Source organism: Aythya fuligula, chromosome 11, assembly GCF_009819795.1.
Source record: "Aythya fuligula isolate bAytFul2 chromosome 11, bAytFul2.pri, whole genome shotgun sequence".
NCBI classification, from domain to species: Eukaryota; Metazoa; Chordata; class Aves; order Anseriformes; family Anatidae; genus Aythya; species Aythya fuligula.
Window position 1 is genome coordinate 19,212,980 of NC_045569.1, and position 15,104 is coordinate 19,228,083.

Here is a 15,104-nt window from a genome sequence, read left to right on the forward strand (position 1 = left end):
GATTGGCTATTCCTTCAGTAATATGTCCTTCACAACTGACCCTCTCTTGTATTAGAACTCTGTTGCAGAGGCATAGTGAAAATGGGATCATTTTCATCTGCCTCTCCCTGCACCAGCATCTCCCAAACGGCTGTTAAGTATCAAAGAAATTTCCAGCACTACGTTCAACCGCTGGTATTCCCCATCCTTTTGGACAGCATCTTTGTAAGGTAAGCTGTGGAAGTTCGTATGATTGCTTGAAATCTCTTTTGACTGAGACAGTCCAGCCAGTGAGAAAGGGACTGATCAGGAGCTGACTTGTAAGACACAATATTCTCTGGAAAAGAAGTGCTGAAGTTACAAAACTAGAGGAAACAAAGGGGCTGATGGTCAGGTATTGCTGAAAGGCTGGAGAGCTCGTAACAGTTCATCCTAGCTTTGGTTATAGTTCTTGCAAAAGGTCTATTTAAGCAGCTTATTCCTGAGAGGAGTAAAACTGAGCATTTAAATAGGGGGATGTGTTCACATGTCTTCTGCTCCCTGTGTGTCTTTCTTTTCACGTTTTCATTTTTATTAGCAAGGGTTATTCTCTGTTAATGTGCAATTTGTGGTATTGCATTATTCAGTTCTGCCATATGCATGTTCATGTACTTTTTGCATATCAAAAGCAAAGCTTATACCATCTATTTATCTAGGTACTCCCATGACCCTCTATTACTGTTGCCTTAGTGATCCTCCCAACTATTTAAAAGAAGATAATAATGCCTGTCTTGCAAGAAATTTAGGCTGATTACTTCACTGGGTGTTATGCAAGAGGGTAAGTGTGCTAACTTGCATGAAGAGCTTATCTGAGAATGGCTTACAAAACTGTGATTCACATCCAGCTCAAGAATAGAGAAAAAAAAAAGAGAGAGAATCCATGAAGAGTGATATTCTAAGGTAAAACATCCAAGCAGTGCTGAAGGGTAAATTCTGTCCAGCCCCTAGTCACTGTCTCCGTACTGTCACAGATGTAAGCTCTGTTGCTCTAGCATTTATCATTTGTGTCTCTTTCAAAATGCTGCTCAAATAATTATGCAAGATATGCTAATTATCCCCTAATAAAAGGTATGATTACAGTTCTACTTTGCCAGCTCTGTCTTCTACAGAACGGCTGGAAAAGATGTAGTCATAGAAACAAATGGAAGCTCAGCACCCCAAGTGTTACTAGAACTGAGCCTTCCTTTTGCTTTTCTCAAACTAGAAGTAAAAGCTCACCATTTGCTTGGCTTGTATTCTGTGGGAGTCAAGGCTGGAGAGCCACAGAGCAGCATAGTTGGGAACTATCAAACAGTTTTCATACACCTGTTGAGGTTACCTAAGTGAATAACTGGTCTGTTTCAAGGGAGGTTTTAACAGCATGTGTTTTTCTTCAGAGCTTCTTTTCTAGCAGTTTAGAGTGCTAGGAGGCTCCTTGATAGAAGCCATATCCTCCCTCCTGCAGAATGCTGGCCCGATTATTAATATTGCAAAATAACTAATGGACTCCAGTGAAAACACAAACCTTAATAGCTCCTCGATGTGAGCATTGAGTGGATCAGAATTCAGCTCAGATTGGACCATCTCAGACAATTCCTGTCTTTATTAAGCTAGACCTATGATTATTAATCAGCATAGCCTCCAGCAGTAAAAAAAATATAAAGGTAGAAACTTGAATTTAGATCTGACTTTACCTGTTTAGGTCCATTTGTATTTATTGAAACATAGAAAAGCACTCACTGAATGAATGTTACCCATATGGTAGGAGGTTGCACTACTTTCTTTTTCACACTAGGCCTTCTTTTGCAGGATTCTGCACTTTGTGTCATGCAGTTTCACTCCTGATGCCTAAGATCAGTTAGCAGCTCCAATGGTGGATATAAGCGCAAGTTGCTGATCAAGAGAAGTCTTCAGTGGCTTCTGGACACAGACCTGATTTTTGAACCTTTAGGAAATGCATTTACCACGGAGAAGGCGGCTACAACGGAACCGAATCTTTTTCTTGCTTGCCATAGTGTTGCTCCTCTCTGTCTACCAGCTCCAGTTCAGCCCCTCTGCCCTTCCAGCACTGCACACAGCACCCCAACCCAAGGACCCCGTGAAAGTGACCTCCAGGGACCTCTCCAGCAACAAAACTGTCACAACAGGCAATGTCACAGCAGCACCCAAAATAAGGCACTGTGTATATGTGGATGCTGAGCCAACTGTGCCCACCACTACATCAGTGGGAACAACACCACAGCGAGAAAATGCCAGTGAAAGCTACCCGGATGAAAAGCCAGCATACGAGTCCAAAGGAGAATATCCCCAGGACCTATTCAGTGTGGAAGAACGCAGGCAAGGGTGGGTTGTACTTCACATCTTTGGCATGATGTATGTATTTGTGGCCTTGGCCATAGTGTGTGATGAGTATTTTGTCCCTGCTTTGGGAGTGATCACAGACAAGTTGCAGATCTCTGAAGATGTGGCTGGAGCCACCTTCATGGCAGCAGGTGGATCAGCACCAGAACTCTTCACCTCCCTCATAGGTGTCTTCATCTCACACAGCAATGTGGGCATCGGTACCATTGTGGGCTCAGCGGTGTTTAATATCCTCTTTGTCATTGGCACCTGTGCCCTCTTCTCAAGGGAGATACTACACCTGACATGGTGGCCTTTATTTAGAGACATCTCATTCTACATTGTAGACTTAATGATGCTCATCCTGTTTTTCCTAGACAGTGTCATTGATTGGTGGGAAAGCCTCCTTTTACTGACTGCCTATGCCACATATGTGTTCACTATGAAATACAACGTGTACCTAGAACAATGGGTGAAGCAGGAGCTGAACAAGAAGCTAAGTGCTGTGCAGGCAGCATCAGCAGAGCATATGCGGAAGGTTGGTGTCCTTACTGTTCAAAGGGCAAGTTGGAAATAATTCATTCTGTCATAAAACACAATGAAAATCTGCATCTCCTTGACAAAGTGCATACTCAAACAGAACAGACTCCCTTGAGTCTGCCTGTACACTTCTCCTCTGTCCATTCCCCCTGCTCCTACTTCTACTGCATCTTTGTCCTCTTGACTGGTGCTACTGCCAGCTGTGGAGCAGATTTCACACTGTCCTCTGGCATTGGCATGGTTCACCAGGCAGATGCATGCCTCAGTGATGGCGCTCAAGCCTGTTCTGTTTTGTCCCTTCTGGTCTTGACACTCCCTTCACATAATTAAAGGAATGGAATGGAGAGTGGTGAGGATAGCTGAAGGCATGCAGAACAGGGAAAGTGCCTTTCTTTCCTCCTCCTGATCTGGCTTTTGGCCAGGGTTCGTGGCTGGGAGTCCTGAGAGCTCATGTGTTACATCCCAGTGGGATGCACATGCAAAATACTGCAGCCATACACACGTGTATCACAGATTACCACGAATTACCAGCCCTTCAGACTCAAGGAAACAAACTCTTGTAATTTAAGCTTACAGAGAATTCACAGTAGCATAGAATACCATGACATGGAGCTGCTGGGGCTAGCCCTTGGGAAAAATTAATTACTTACACGGAAGGTAATGCTGATCACAGGAAAAAGGCATCCCTTTGCACCTTCAGTCTGCCTCAGCTGGAAAATGAGTCAGGATATAGGTGTTTGGGGATGAAGTCTTGGGCTGTGTACATCTCCAGGAATCAGAAGGTAGAGGCCTTTTGGGACCATCTCCGCATCCTCACCAAGGAGCTGTAGGCAGAATCCTGCCTCCCTTAGTGGCTGTGAGGGTCTCCACTTTCTCACAGACACTGGCCTGAAGAACTGCCATTAGATCCTGTAAGGTGAATTAGATTAGATTCCTGCAGGTGAAGCAGTAACGGCATTCAGTCCTTTCTCTTCTTGTTTGCATGCAGAAAAGCAGTGGGGCAGTTGCAGACGATGGAACAAAGAAGCCAGCAGATGTGAAGAAGCTGCAGGTAGGTCTAGGTAACTTAGCTGGGAAAGGAAGCCATATTTTGAGCCCCTCCCCATGTTGTGAATAAAGGTGTCACTTTCTGTATCAAAAAAACCTGGACCAGATCCCACTTCATGCAAAGAACCAGCCACATTTGGCACTGCATTCTCAGCTTAATTAATTAAGAGAACACCTGGCTGAGTTGTGTCCTCAAAGGAATTAAAAAAAAAAAAAAAAAAGAGACATCTCAGGTTGCCCAAGTGGATTTGACTAGCAGAGTGCTATTAGTTCTACACTTTAAACAGGGTAAAACAGGCATAGAGGAAATCAGAGCATAACTTTTCTGACCTGGTTTTGTGGCTGATTTTCCTCCTGGGCTCCCAGAGCAGAGGCTGGTAGCATCTGTCCTCTCCCACAGCAAGTACTGAAGGGTTCCTACTGTTCCTAGGGTTGGGAGATCAGCCTCTGCATAAATGCATCCCCTGCACAGAGCAAAGCCAAGAGTTAAGATGTTTTGAGGAGGAAACTGCTACTGACTGCTGCGTTGTACCTTTCCGTAGCCTGGGTCTGCCTTACAGCGAGGCAGCAGCTCAGCCTCCCTGCACAACTCTCAAATGCGCAGCACCATCTTCCAACTCATGATCCACACCCTGGACCCCCTGGCAGGAGGTGAGTGCGTGCTCCACACCCGAGGGACTTCATTTTGCAGCCCTGATCACAGAGCAGTTTAACCTGGGGGCATGTCTTTTGCTGGTAGAAGCACCACTAAGCATAAAACAGTGAAATAACTGAAGGCTAGGCCTGTAATTTTTGTCTCATCATATTTGCCGTACACCCCAAGCAGTCATGTCTCTAGAACAGGCAGGGGGTGTCAACCACCTCTCTAGGAAGCCTGTTCCAGTGTTTGACCAAAGGTGAAGAGAAAGGTTTCCCTGCCCTTGAAGGATGGAACTAGATGATCTTTAAGGTCCTTTCTAACCCAAACCATTCTATGATTCTACCCACAGCACTTTGCAGGCAATGGGCCAACTGCCCACGACCCAAGAGCTGATAAGCTCAGGACTAAGAGACACCTTTTAAATTGCCCAGGGTGCAGAGGAGCCACATCTCCAGACATACTCAGAGTCTTGCTACACAAATCTTAAACATGCTGCCTTGTATCAATTTTAATCCAAACGCAGGGTGAGGGTTCATTTTCCAAGAAATGCTAAAGAATGTTAAAAAAAAGGCATTTTTTAGGTTTTCTTTCCTAGCTCAGCATATGCCTTGTCCCTCCCCTCCCTTGCCCTACTTGTTCTAAAGAGATTATCTGCTGTCCATTCAAAGAGAGATTGAAGCTAAGCAGATAAATGTCTCTCATGTCTATCAGTGAGGTTACAAAAAGGACTCTCCAGATCAAAATCGCAGCAGCATGAACTGACAGAGGGAACAAAGGAGGCTTTATAAGGACAACAAGAAAGAAAAGTGTCCGTTTTGACAGATTTTAGTGAAGGCACCTATAAAATTACTAATCATAGCCTAACAAGAGCCAGACTCATCAGGGTTTGCTGTACTGCCCCCCCCATTCTGCTCCCTGCAAAAGGTGGAGGGAACAGCACAGGGATAAAACCAAAAACCTATGAGAGGACATGCCATTTGATTTAGCATCAGAAAGTGCTAGACCTGAGGGACTGCTGCTACTCAGAGACCCGCCAACACCTTAACTTTCCTGCACCTCTACATGCGTTTGTGCAGCCTCAGGCCTGCACACACTTGGCTTTCTGACTGAGGCTGGTGTCAGCTCAGTGAAACCCTTGGACCTCAGCAGGAGTTGCAGGGACCCAAAAGTGCTAGCCCAGGACAAGGAAAGTGCTACAGCACTGCCCCAGCCAGATTTTCATCGAAAAGCCAGGCTTTTCAACGGCTGCAGTGCCGTGACTTGTGAAGATTGAATAACTGGGACTGGGGGGTGGTTTGGATTTTCCCTCTGAAAGAAAACTTCCCCTCTCATTTCAGCCAGGCAGACCTTGAGTTACTGTCTCTATGTGCTGCAGCCACTAGATGGTAGCGTGACCTTATGTACCTCAGCAACTCTCATCAGAGCAGCGAGGATGGGCTGCAGTCCCTCCAAAAGGCTGTTTTTCCTTAGACTCTGCTATTATAATGCCACCAAGTTAACCTCTGCCCCAGGTGCATACCTGTTCCACTCAACACTGCTGAAACAGAAAAGGTAATGATAAAGAAAAGGTAATGATAAAGAAAGTTACTGATATTACAACAGCACAGCTCTCAGAATCAAGGGGCCAGTGTCCCAGGTACTATGTATCTTGTAGGAGACACTCCTTGCTCTGGTAAATTCATACCTAAAGAAAAGATAATCCAGAGAAAAAGAATCATTTCTGAATAAACTGAGCCACCTAAGTGCCTTCAGCCTTTGCCAAAAAGATGAAGCGACTCCCCCAGGGTGATTCTGAAAAGGATTTGACCCTGCCAAGGTGTTTCATGACTGCGAGCACAGCCTTTGTGTTAATATTACTGCAGCCCTTCGGTGCCCTCAGGACAGCTGGGTGCCTGGTTCCCATTGATCACCCATAAAGTTCCTCTCTTTGCAGCACGTACGGAACAGTCTGTACCAGACACATTTCTGTAATTAGGTTCCAGTATAAAAGATGATCCCAAAGCCATCTATCTGTCCTCAAGGGTCCTTGTTCATTCTTGCCAAAGCCTGTAGCATCAGCACTTAGAGGCTGTGGTAAAGAACACTCCACAAAACAAAAAGGTTGCTGACTATTTCTCAGCAGTTCCTACCTTAACCTACTGCAGGTAGGATCTCTCTAGGGCTTCCTTCCTTATGCTGCTGTTGCATTTTACTTGGGCAGCACAGAAGCTGTCTCAGAGCAGCAAGAATTAAAAAGTGTTAAACTGACAGCACTGGGCCTCCAAAAACAACTTCCAGAGGCAAAGGATACAAACTTTTTTTCAGTGTTCCTAATGCAAAACCCCTTGTGGAACAGAATTTCTCAATTGAACAATGGATTAAGTTCAGAATGTTTGTTATTTCTTTTTGTATTAGGAAAAGATCATTATTTAAGTCCTTTTCTCTGCCTACAGAGAAAAGGATTTTTTTGTTTTGCTTTAGAAGTTTTAACATTTACATTGCATTCTGAACTATATTTTTGACAGAAGTTTATATTTTAAAAGTACCACTTTTAAAATTAGTAATTTCTAGCAACTTTGGTCTTTTCCCTACGTTCTCTGAAAGTGTGTAGAAGCAGAGCTTGAGTTCTTTTCAAGATCTCCTGGCTAGACACCAGAGGGAACTGTTGAGGAACAAAAGGGAACAAGGATTTTCGAAACACGGAGGGACCCTCTCATTTCCAAACCTCCAGACTTACTATCAGATTGTCCTTTACACACTACAGTCAAACAGAGATGACAACAGAAACCTGCTTTTACTTTTGGATGAAGGCAAAGGATTCAGCAGCAGTGTTGTTAGAACTGCCTAACTCTCAGTATGTCTCACTTAAAGAGCTAATAGTTTGGGAAATTCGACTAGAATAAAGCAGCAGGCAGTGTTGAGCTCAAAAACTGAAGGCAGCTACAGTTTTTTCTTGTTTCTTTAGCATTCAATCACTTGTTTTAAGGGAGAGAAACATGATAGAAAGGGCCAAAAAAAATCATGAGATTAAAAATATTTTTTTACCTGCACTTTTAGGTTACCTGCACCAGATTCGTGCCAAATTTTAAATAAAAAGTCCTCCCCATCATCCATGGTGTAAGTTAGTTCTGTTGGATTAAACATTAGAGCCAAAGAATTAAATACAAGAGCCAAATTCAAGGCAGAAGTGCAGCTGCAACCCCAAGTACAGGCTGGCAATCCATAGGGCAGAAACCTGCCTGGAGGCCATCTCAGGGCTCCTGGATGTAGGCATGCCTTGTGTGACAGGCTCTCGGACCAGGTGGCACGGTTACCAGCAGAACAAATACTTAAAAAGCAGCACCAAAAGGCAGCTGGAGACCCACCAGTGCAGCAGCTGAGCGGACTTTGAAGCACACAGCATGAACCTGATGGAGCTTGAAGAGAGATCTCCCTGTACACCAGCTCCTGGAAGCTGATAGCACCCAGTCAGCACCTCCCCGGTGAGGAAATCACACCCGGGGACTGCCCTGTCATTGAGAGGGCAGCCTGGCACACACACCACAGCACCATGAACACTGGCAGTGCCCTCAAAATGCTTGGCCATGACAGGACCTGTGGCTGCACCAGCAGGCTGAGGTCCCTGGCTGCTGAAACAGCGAGCACGCTGCCTGCTCGGCAGAGCTGGGCTAATCCCCAGCGCTAGCAGGGGCTGAGCTGACAGATATCCTTCCTCCCCATGCTGACCTGCAGATCTGGCCAGCTTATAGCCAACTCTTCCTCCAATCTCAGTACATCCTGCACAGAAAGTGTGTCAGAGGAATTAATACCTTTTTAAATGAGGCTGATCTCACTCGAACTGGATAGTGCCCTGGGCCTAAGCTGTTTATCCTGACAGAGGGATGCTGCTCACAGGCTCCGCTCAGGTCAGTGCTCACAGCCTGCGGCCCAGGTGAGGGCAGGGAGCCAGGAGCTTGAATTTATGTAATCGCTTTCAGACTGGGCCTGACTGCCCTGACCCTGCTGACAGAAGCTTTTGTGACAGCTTCTGGGAGAAGCTGAACAGAGGAAGAGTGTTTTCCAGTGGCTGGAGGAGACTGGGAGCAGAAGGTCACCTCTTCGTTGCCTCTCATAGCTTGTGCTTAGCAGCAGCTGAGAGTGAGAATGAAGCAAAATGCTTCATATTCCTTCTGTTATGCTTCAATAGCAAATGGAAGCAGAGAGTTGGGCTCCTTGGTCCCAGCCAACCTTTCAAAGGAGCTCATCCTTTTACCTCTCCAACCATTCCAATTTTTGTTGGAAATCCAAGCTGGTGAAAAGTGTTTCTGTCAGGGAATCACACCGGAATAGGACTCATCCCCAGAGGCCTCAATGTCAGAGACCATGACAGATCCTGGACACGTCCAAAATCCACTGATTTTCATGAGTTTCAGTTCAGAACCGTAGATCTTCCTGCATGGCTTGGACCTGCTACTTCTATTAACTCAGTATCATGGCAGTGAATAAAATGACAGGGCCATGCCCTTGAGGTAAATGACAACAACACATTCTGGTTGCACAGTCAACAGCACAGTAGATTATTTTCCTCTGAAAGTTTTATCACGCTGAGTTAATTTGCAGCCCCCCCCCACAAGCCAGGCATAACTTCTTGTGCCTCTCCATGTACAAACTCTGTGACCCTCAGCTCAGTCACAGGGTAGGCAGCTCAGCAGAGGATAAAGCTTAGAGCAAAGTGAGGCTTTGCTCTGAGCTGATGACTTGCTCACTTTCAATGAGAGTAGGAGTTAAGACATTTGAATGCAACATCTAACTATGGAGAAACACAGGTTCAGAGTTTTCTACAAAACAATAACGAAGCAGCTCAGCTGAGCAGAGCATTCTTTTTAATAAAAGAAGTCCTCAGCAGTTCCAGAAACACAGGACTGGACACTGCACGGGTGAAAATGATCTCCTGGGTAATCCTTTGCAGGACAGCCTGAGCCATATTGAAACTGGATACCAGGAGCTCAGGTTAAGCTCCAAGTGTCTCTCTGACAGGGGAGTCATTTGCATATACTTTGAAATGGCATTTCCCAAAAACCGGAACATAAAAGAGTTTTCTTTTCCCTTACCATCAGGTTGCCGGGCTGCAAGCAGCACAGCAAAGCCTCTTCAGAAGCCACATGGCAGAAGGAAGGTGTCATTTTTAGCTTGTACATAATCTAGCCTGAACAAAGTCATCAGCCCTTTGGGAACAAAATTATATTGCATTGAAGTTCCTCCTGCTCCCTCTGCATTTGCTCCCTGAAAAGTGCAGATATCCCCTTGTATTACTGAATTGAAAAGGATTTCATCTTCCCTCTAGATCCTCTTTTAAATACAAGGGTATTAGTTACATATCAAATCTCTGGCATAATTACTGTAGTACTAAGCATTTAAATAAAACAGTTACAGTCAACTAGCAGTGGCCAAAACCTTAGGAGCACAGCTAGAAAGGTAACTCAAAATCAATGTTGACTGCAAACCATGTATGAGGAACAAGGCAAGAATAAGGGTATGTTGGCGATGGGGAGGCAGGTAAAGAGGGGCTTGCGTAGTTGTCAGCTGCTGACAAATGTCTCTTTCTCATTCACAGCAAAATTTAAAGATAAGGTTGACATCCTGAGCAACATAGCCAAGGCCAAGGTGGACTCTCTGGCTGGGCAAGGATCAAAATCAGAAGGTGAGTGCAAGAAAAGTCAGTGCTGCTTGCCTTATTGCACTGTAATCCCACACATTCCCAGATCTCAACATCCAACGGCCAGCAAAGAAACGCTACAGTATGACAGATTTTATTGCTGATCACAGGTGGCTGCTGTAATAATGCAGCAGAAATCAACTGATGTACACTAACAGTGGACAATAAAAGCCATCCCCACAGGACTGGCTAGGGAGATAGGTTCCAAACAAAAAACACTGTGAGGATGTAGTGTAAACTGCAACCAGAAGGGTGGAAGAGGGGAAATCAGCCCACTGTAGACAGCATTTGGGTGTTGCTGTGCTGCTGATTTTTGGTAGACCCTGCAAATGAGGTGTTCTTTAAAACAAAGTACTTTAATTCTAGCCTGGAAATAAGGCACGCTTGCAGAAAAGCACAGAAGGGCACAGAAGACTCTTCCACAGAGAAAAACCATGCTGACTGCCTAAAGCAGTTCTAAGGGTCTGTGCATCCTGACTTCAGATAGTTCTTCCTTTTTTCTATTTCACTACTGATACAGCACTTTTTGAGATGATTAGGCAAGAGCTGGCCTATGCTACAATATGGATCTGTACTGTTAACGAGGATGGATATTTAGAAAAATAACCAAAATTTTGTGGGGGAGGTCCACCTCCAGAAGCTCACTGCTGCAATACAAGAGTCACCTGTGTACCTAACAACACTGGGCATCACCCATGTGAACGAGAACAAACAAGAAAAGAAACAAAACAAATTCTTGGTGCAAGTTTTCAGCACCGCATCAACTCCACTGGATCACATGTCAGAGTCAGGCCCTCCCTCTCACCTCTGCTGTGTGTGATCTGTGTATCTGTACTGCTCTCTGTGGTTTCTGCATTCCTCTTGGCTTTGCAGGTTAAGAGAGGAACAGCACAGAGGATGTTGCATTTATTTCCTTGTATGTGTCAGCACTTTTCTATTGGTACTTGAATATGTACCAAGTGATCAGGGACTGAAGCCTGGTAGCACGTAACAGTCGTTTCTCAGAAGCATCAGACAGCATCAGTTCCCCAGAGAACGCCATGCTCTAACTGAGAAAAGGGGAAACAAAGCTTTACATCTTTCTGACTTGTAAGGATGGCTCTGATAGTCTTTAGAATCCAGACTGAAACCAAGGAACACTGTTCAGATGGAGATCAGATAATTAGCATTTCCTTGTTGTTATACATGTGCCTCATGCAGTAGTTTCAGAGCACTACATTGATGCTCCTATGACTTTCTGTACCAGGTTGGCCAGATTCTGCCCTGCTTTTACAAATGACAATTCACAGTAGACAGAGAGCAGAAAGCATAAGCCACCAGACTAGGTTGAACATGAAATACCACAGATTTTTGTAGTAAACATGAACCCACCTGCTGACACAGGAGGTGATCACCTGATACTACCATGACTGAAAGCGTTATTCCTTCTTGTCACCTTTAGCAGAAGAGGACAAGCAGGCACCGAAGACCGTTCAGGTAACTCCTGCCAGTGACTCTGAACCCAGCAAAGACAAACAGAAGGCAGACGCACCACAGGATGGGCAGGTATTTGAAGGATCACAGGCAATAATAGCTCGGTCCACACCAAACTTCACGTAGACGCTTTTCTTTCTCTCTCTCTTGAGCTTTTGGAATACAAACCAATGCATTTCCCATAATTAGCGAGGAGTTGGTTTATACATTTAAGTTTAGGACCAAAGACAAATCAGGTCTAAAACATGACACCAACTGCTCCTACATGTATATAGCATTTTCTCCTCAGTTGACTCCTCTGAGGTCAGAGGGCTACTCCAAGATAAGGTAAGATCAATAACTGCCTGTATTGTGTACATCAGCATGACTTTGTGTTTCGTTTCCCTAATTCTTCCTTTCAGTTGAGGAAATTTGGCTGTTCTGATGAGGAAAGGTTTTCAAAGACAGACGGCAAATGTTCCACTTGTGCCTGAAAGTTCATTCTAGTTGATTTACACAAAATAGTTAACAATCACAAGTCCTCTCATCACCTAGAAGCATCTCCACCAAGATAGGCTATACCTGGATATTGTCCCACAACAACAAGATGTGGGCTGTGGTTGCCATCAGCCACGTTACAAACATGACCTCTGCCATGGCAAGGCTATGGTGAATAAATGCTGCACAGCTCCTTGGTCGTGTGAAAGCATATTGGCTTTTTTTTCCCCCAACCTACAGCCCTCTTCAGAGAGCGATAACTCAGAAGACAGCAGCTCTGAGAGCGAGGATGACAGTGATGACGACAGCACAGACGATGAAGAAAACGATGAGCCATTATCTCTCGAATGGCCAGAAACTAGGAAAAAACAAGCAATTTACCTTTTCCTCTTTCCCATTGTCTTCCCTCTCTGGAGCACTATGCCTGATGTTAGAAATCCGGTAAGAGTCTATCATACTTCTGCTGCTGGATTCATTAACCAAACTATAGATTTCCTCTCAGAAGGACCCCTCAGTTCTATTTTTCTGTCAAGAGTCTTTGTATACTTGAATTGCTGTTAATGCTGCAGAGGGTGGGGCAGGAGCCCCGGATGCAGCACAGCAGAGTTCCAGATACTTAATTTAATAACCCACAAGTGACTAGCAACTATCAGTCATCTAATCAAGTTGACAGAAAAACAAACAAACAAAAAACAACACAACAAATACAGAGACGAGGGTCCACATTAAAACAATTGATTGCAGTGAAGTAGTTCAGGTGATTAGTTTTAATTGAGGATTGTTAACTTTTCTGAAACTTCTCTGTGTTTTTCTTTTCAAACTTGGTTTTAACAGGATTCAAAGAAATTCTTTGTCATCACGTTTTTCGGATCCATCATCTGGATTGCAGTATTCTCTTACCTTATGGTGTGGTGGGCTCATCAGGTGAGGGGTTTATTTTCTGTCTGCAAACAGGACCATTTCAAAACAAGTAGATGGAAAGATACGGAACAGTGTGTCACTGTGGCATTTTATCTGATGAATTAGGGCTGCAGTCATCCATTAAAACAGTAGAAAATTTGTCAAAACCCAAAAGGGAATTTTCAGTTTCATTCTTTTTGATTTGGCAGTTCTTTTTCAAGAGCTTCCAAGGGAATTTGTGCATCAGTGAAAGGAAAAGTGCCACCAAGATTTATCTTAATACTTCCTATTTGATGAATGCATTTGTGCAGAACAAAATTATCCCTTACTTAATTAAAATTCTAGGGTAATACAGCTTCTGATTCTGAAGGCTGTTAAGTTATCTCAACTCCTATTGCCTTAATATTCACCTGTTGTTCTGGAAAACAGATTTTTATATCTTGTAGATTCAATTTGTATTAAATGATCTATTGCACATTCAAAGCAGAGTTGATCAACCCATAAATCCAAAGACCATCATTTCCCAAAGCTCTCGGATCATACATAACCAATGTTAAATTTGGAGTAGGAAAGGTAGAATACATCCAGAAGAGGCAAGTTTAGGACAGAGGATCATGCTGCACTGTAACTAACTTCAACTTCCTCAGTCTTGGCAACAGTGTGATCAGATGATCACTGTGATCTATAGTATAGCGCAAAATAGAGATCAACATGCATTATAAAATCTAACTTTTTATCCTATAAAACAGAAAAATATTACCATGGTTAAGGGGATGAGAAGTATTTCAATTCAAATATGGCACAAAACCTAGAAGGCTGAACAGAGCAATTAAATTCTGCCTTCCAACACTAACAGCTGTACTCTGTCACTGTCCTGTTAGGTTGGTGAAACAATTGGAATATCAGAGGAAATTATGGGGTTAACCATACTGGCAGCAGGAACATCAATCCCTGACCTTATCACCAGTGTCATTGTCGCACGGAAAGGCTTAGGTGACATGGCTGTCTCCAGCTCTGTAGGCAGCAATATCTTCGATATCACTGTTGGGTGAGTATTAGTTCATGTATTTATTTTTACTTTTTGAAAACCTAACCAAGCCAGGAAAGATAGGTTTTTGTAACTTGCTGCAGAGTGAATATTAAATTTGCAGATAGTTTAGGTCATTGTTCTACAGCTTAAAATAATGTTATTTAGTTTGAAATAGCACTACCATTTTCACCAAACTCTGAATCAGCAAATTACTGATCTTTCAGGACAAAATACAACTGATCTTTGGCTAATGTCAAAGATTTACAGGCAGGATACTCATCCAGTCACTCAGAGACATTCAGTTTCTATGCAATCAAGGCTCGGTATCTGTGCCCCTTTCATCAATAAAGCATCAAGACTGGATCCGTGCCTGTATCTTCCATCAATAACACATCAGGACTTACTCTTTCATGAGAGCACGCAGAGACACTAAGTTCACAGTTATTATTTTAAAAACCCTTTTAGATACTTGGATTGCATTATGATAGTGTATGCATTATCCAAATGCAATTTTTCCATGCCAACATCATCAGATTCATGCCGAGTTATACCAAATGCAATCATGCATTGTTTTTCCCCTGTAAAACTTTAGAAAAATTGCTTATTTATAATGCAGAAAACAAGCTATCTTCAAACACTTATTTCAATTACTTTTCCTTTACTTGCAGTTTGCCAGTTCCTTGGTTTCTTTATTCAGTCTTCAACGGATTCGGTCCAGTTGCAGTTAGTAGCAATGGTTTGTTTTGTGCAATTGTTCTCCTTTTTCTGATGCTCCTATTTGTGATCATCTCAATTGCTGTGTGTAGGTGGAAAATGAACAAAATACTCGGGCTCACTATGTTTGCTCTTTACTTTGTGTTTTTAATCATCAGCGTGATGTTAGAAGACAGGATAATATCCTGCCCAGTATCTGTATGACATCTGGACACTCCAATGTGTGTAAGCATACATTTAAAAATCAAAAGGGGTTCAAGGTAGCTATTGTT

General features: G+C 43.6%; 1 protein-coding gene across 1 annotated transcript; it reads left to right on the top strand.

The window, feature by feature from the left end:
- Nucleotides 1-1,951: 1,951 nt before the first annotated feature.
- On the top strand, nt 1,952-15,036 carry SLC24A1 (solute carrier family 24 member 1). The gene is made up of 9 exons (XM_032195162.1): nt 1,952-2,875; nt 3,866-3,928; nt 4,467-4,575; nt 10,137-10,223; nt 11,680-11,783; nt 12,429-12,629; nt 13,023-13,112; nt 13,970-14,136; nt 14,787-15,036. Exons 1-9 carry the CDS (start codon nt 1,952-1,954, stop codon nt 15,034-15,036), a joined length of 1,995 nt encoding a protein of 664 aa, XP_032051053.1.
- The last annotated feature ends 68 nt before the right edge of the window (nt 15,037-15,104 follow it).